Genomic DNA, 2,566 nt, shown 5'->3' with positions numbered 1-2,566 from the left:
TATGATAACTCACGTAGTTCCTTACTTTCTTCATTATAAATTACTGAAAAAGACCTAGGTCAAATGACGATAGAAAACACATTTATAATCACCATTATTCATTCAAGTAATAGTGAGAACTTGTACTAACTAAAATAGGGAAATGTAAAAGACTATTTGTCTGAGTTATTAACCAAAGTATTAATGAAAAAATATCAAGTGTTGGTGCTAATAGGTAAAGATGTGTGTAGCAGAGTGATGAGATAGGAAACATAAACTTTGTTGTATATTTTGGAAAGTTAAAGAACAAATATTAATAAAGTATAGTGGAAATAGTCAAGCAGTATTGACTGCCTGAAATTAAATGGAATTAATATGAAGTGAAATAAAATTGTGTGTGTGTGTGTGTGTGTGTTTAAGTTTAATTCATAGACACCAAGCATTTGTATACTCAGAGAAAATATAATCGGACTTAATCAAGTTTACGCTTTAGGCAAAGTTATATGGGGCAACATGAGAAAGGGAATTGAATTTAGTTCAATGGAATTACGTGACATTAGAATCTTACCTAGGAAGGGAGGGAAATGTAAAAAAGTATTGGGATGAGTTGGTCATATTTATTGATTGAGTTAAAAGTTAAATGATATTTATCATATACTCTATGGGGATGTTAATAAGGAAAGTTATTGAGCAGTATGCTGGGATTATAGGTGTCCATATTTAACGTGAGTGCAGAGAGAGGTGCATAAAGTGGCATGATAATATTGCATATACTTATTGCCTCAGTAACAAAGGATTGCTCAAAGAAAATTGATTCTCATTAAACTATAAATGGAATGACTTAAAACACATTTTATATAAAACTTAAACAAAAGCTTTAGAGAAGCACTTTAAATTGAAAGAGGTAGAATAAATCAATCAATTCAGAAAGAAACTGTTGAATCCAGATAAATGCAATAGTAAAAGCGTATACCATAATTCTACTCTTTATGGGCATGAAGTAATTAGAAATTACTTCTAAATGATATGCTCTAAATAAGAATGCACACTTCTTATTTCTCTGGAATTATTACCTCAAAGAATAAAAACGTATATTCAGTTATATTTCTTTGATTGATCTCAAGTGCAAATCGATTTCTTTCAGAGGTTTCAAAATTCACTTTCAAGGAACATAGCAATGTGAAGGTGGACATAAGTTTAGAGATTATAAAAATATATTCATGCATCTAATGCAGTTAGCAGAAGAGGAAAATGTAGTTTAAGAACATTAATTAATTAACCATCTTGAATTTATCATGTTTGCAGATGGAATACCAATTAAAAACAGAAAAATCAAATATGACTACAATAACGGAATTTGTCCTTACGGGGTTTTCTGATATTCCCAATAGCCAATGGATTCTTTTTGGGATATTTTTGATCATCTACCTGACTATCCTGATGTGCAATTGCATCATAATTGTGATAACAAGCATTGACCCTGTCCTCCAGACACCCATGTATTTCTTTCTCAACAATTTTTCTTTTTTAGAAATCTGTTATGTAACAGTCACCGTCCCAAGAATGCTCATGGATCTTTTGACCCAGAAAGGAAACATTTCTTTGGTTGCTTGTGCCACACAAATGTGCTTTGTCCTTACGTTTGGAGTCTCAGAGTGTCTCCTCCTGACAGTAATGGCCTATGACCGCTATGTGGCTATTTGTAACCCTCTGCACTACCCGCTGGTCATGAACCACAAGGTCTGTGTCCAGCTGGCCATTGCCTCCTGGGTCAGTGGAGTTCCAGGAGGAATTGGGCAAACATGTCAGATTTTTTCTCTGCCCTTTTGTGGGTCTAACAGAATGAATCATTTCTTCTGTGACATCCCCCCAGTTCTCAGGCTTGCTTGTGGGGACACATTTCTGAATGAGATCGTAGTTTATCTAGTTGCAGTGGTGTTTGTCATGGTTCCATTTCTATTGATCATTGTGTCCTATGGCGAAATTATTGCCAACATTCTCAAAATATCATCAGCCAGCGGGAGGGCGAAAGCCTTCTCCACCTGTTCTTCTCACCTGATAGTTGTGGTCTTATTCTATGGAACGATTAATATCACTTACCTGCAACCAACAGCAAATCAATCTGAAGGGACTGGAAAAGTGATTTCTCTTTTTTACACCATTTTTATTCCCACACTGAATCCCATTATATACACTCTGAGGAACAAAGACATCATGATGGCATTGAGAAAACTAAGTAAGTTATTACGATGATGCAAAAATACAGAAAAGGACATTATTATATGTTTGGCATGTAGCTGCCAAAGGAAACAATCTAGTTTTATGTCTGATTCTAAATAGTGATCATTAACGTCATCAAAGGAAACTCACATTATGTTAAGGGACCTTAGTTTTATAGGGTTAGGTAAAGGGATTCTTTGTAATAAGAGCACAAATTATCTCCATTGTAACATTCTAATTTGAACATCCCTGTTTCCTTTCACTATGAACTAGTGAGTTAGAGTTGCCTGAGCAAAACAGTGATGGTTAACCAAGTGTGTTATATAACCAGGGATTAGAGTCATGCTCCGCGATATATTTTCTTTAA

General features: G+C 34.5%; 1 protein-coding gene across 1 annotated transcript; it reads left to right on the top strand.

Moving 5' to 3' along the window:
* Window positions 1-1,284: 1,284 nt before the first annotated feature.
* Window positions 1,285-2,232, top strand: LOC120613118 (olfactory receptor 10AG1-like). Its single transcript, XM_039875734.1, has one exon. It carries the CDS (start codon window positions 1,285-1,287, stop codon window positions 2,230-2,232), a length of 948 nt encoding a protein of 315 aa, XP_039731668.1.
* The last annotated feature ends 334 nt before the right edge of the window (window positions 2,233-2,566 follow it).

Source organism: Pteropus medius, unplaced genomic scaffold (genome assembly GCF_902729225.1).
Source record: "Pteropus medius unplaced genomic scaffold, Ma_sr-lr_union100, whole genome shotgun sequence".
NCBI lineage: Eukaryota > Metazoa > Chordata > Mammalia > Chiroptera > Pteropodidae > Pteropus > Pteropus medius.
Note: the sequence above shows the minus strand (reverse complement) of the source record. Positions and strands in the feature narration are given on the sequence as shown.

Bases quoted from the DNA above. Each gene is read 5' to 3' on its own strand.
- LOC120613118 (XM_039875734.1), top strand. From the start codon at position 1,285: ATGGAATACCAATTAAAAACAGAAAAATCAAATATGACTACAATAACG.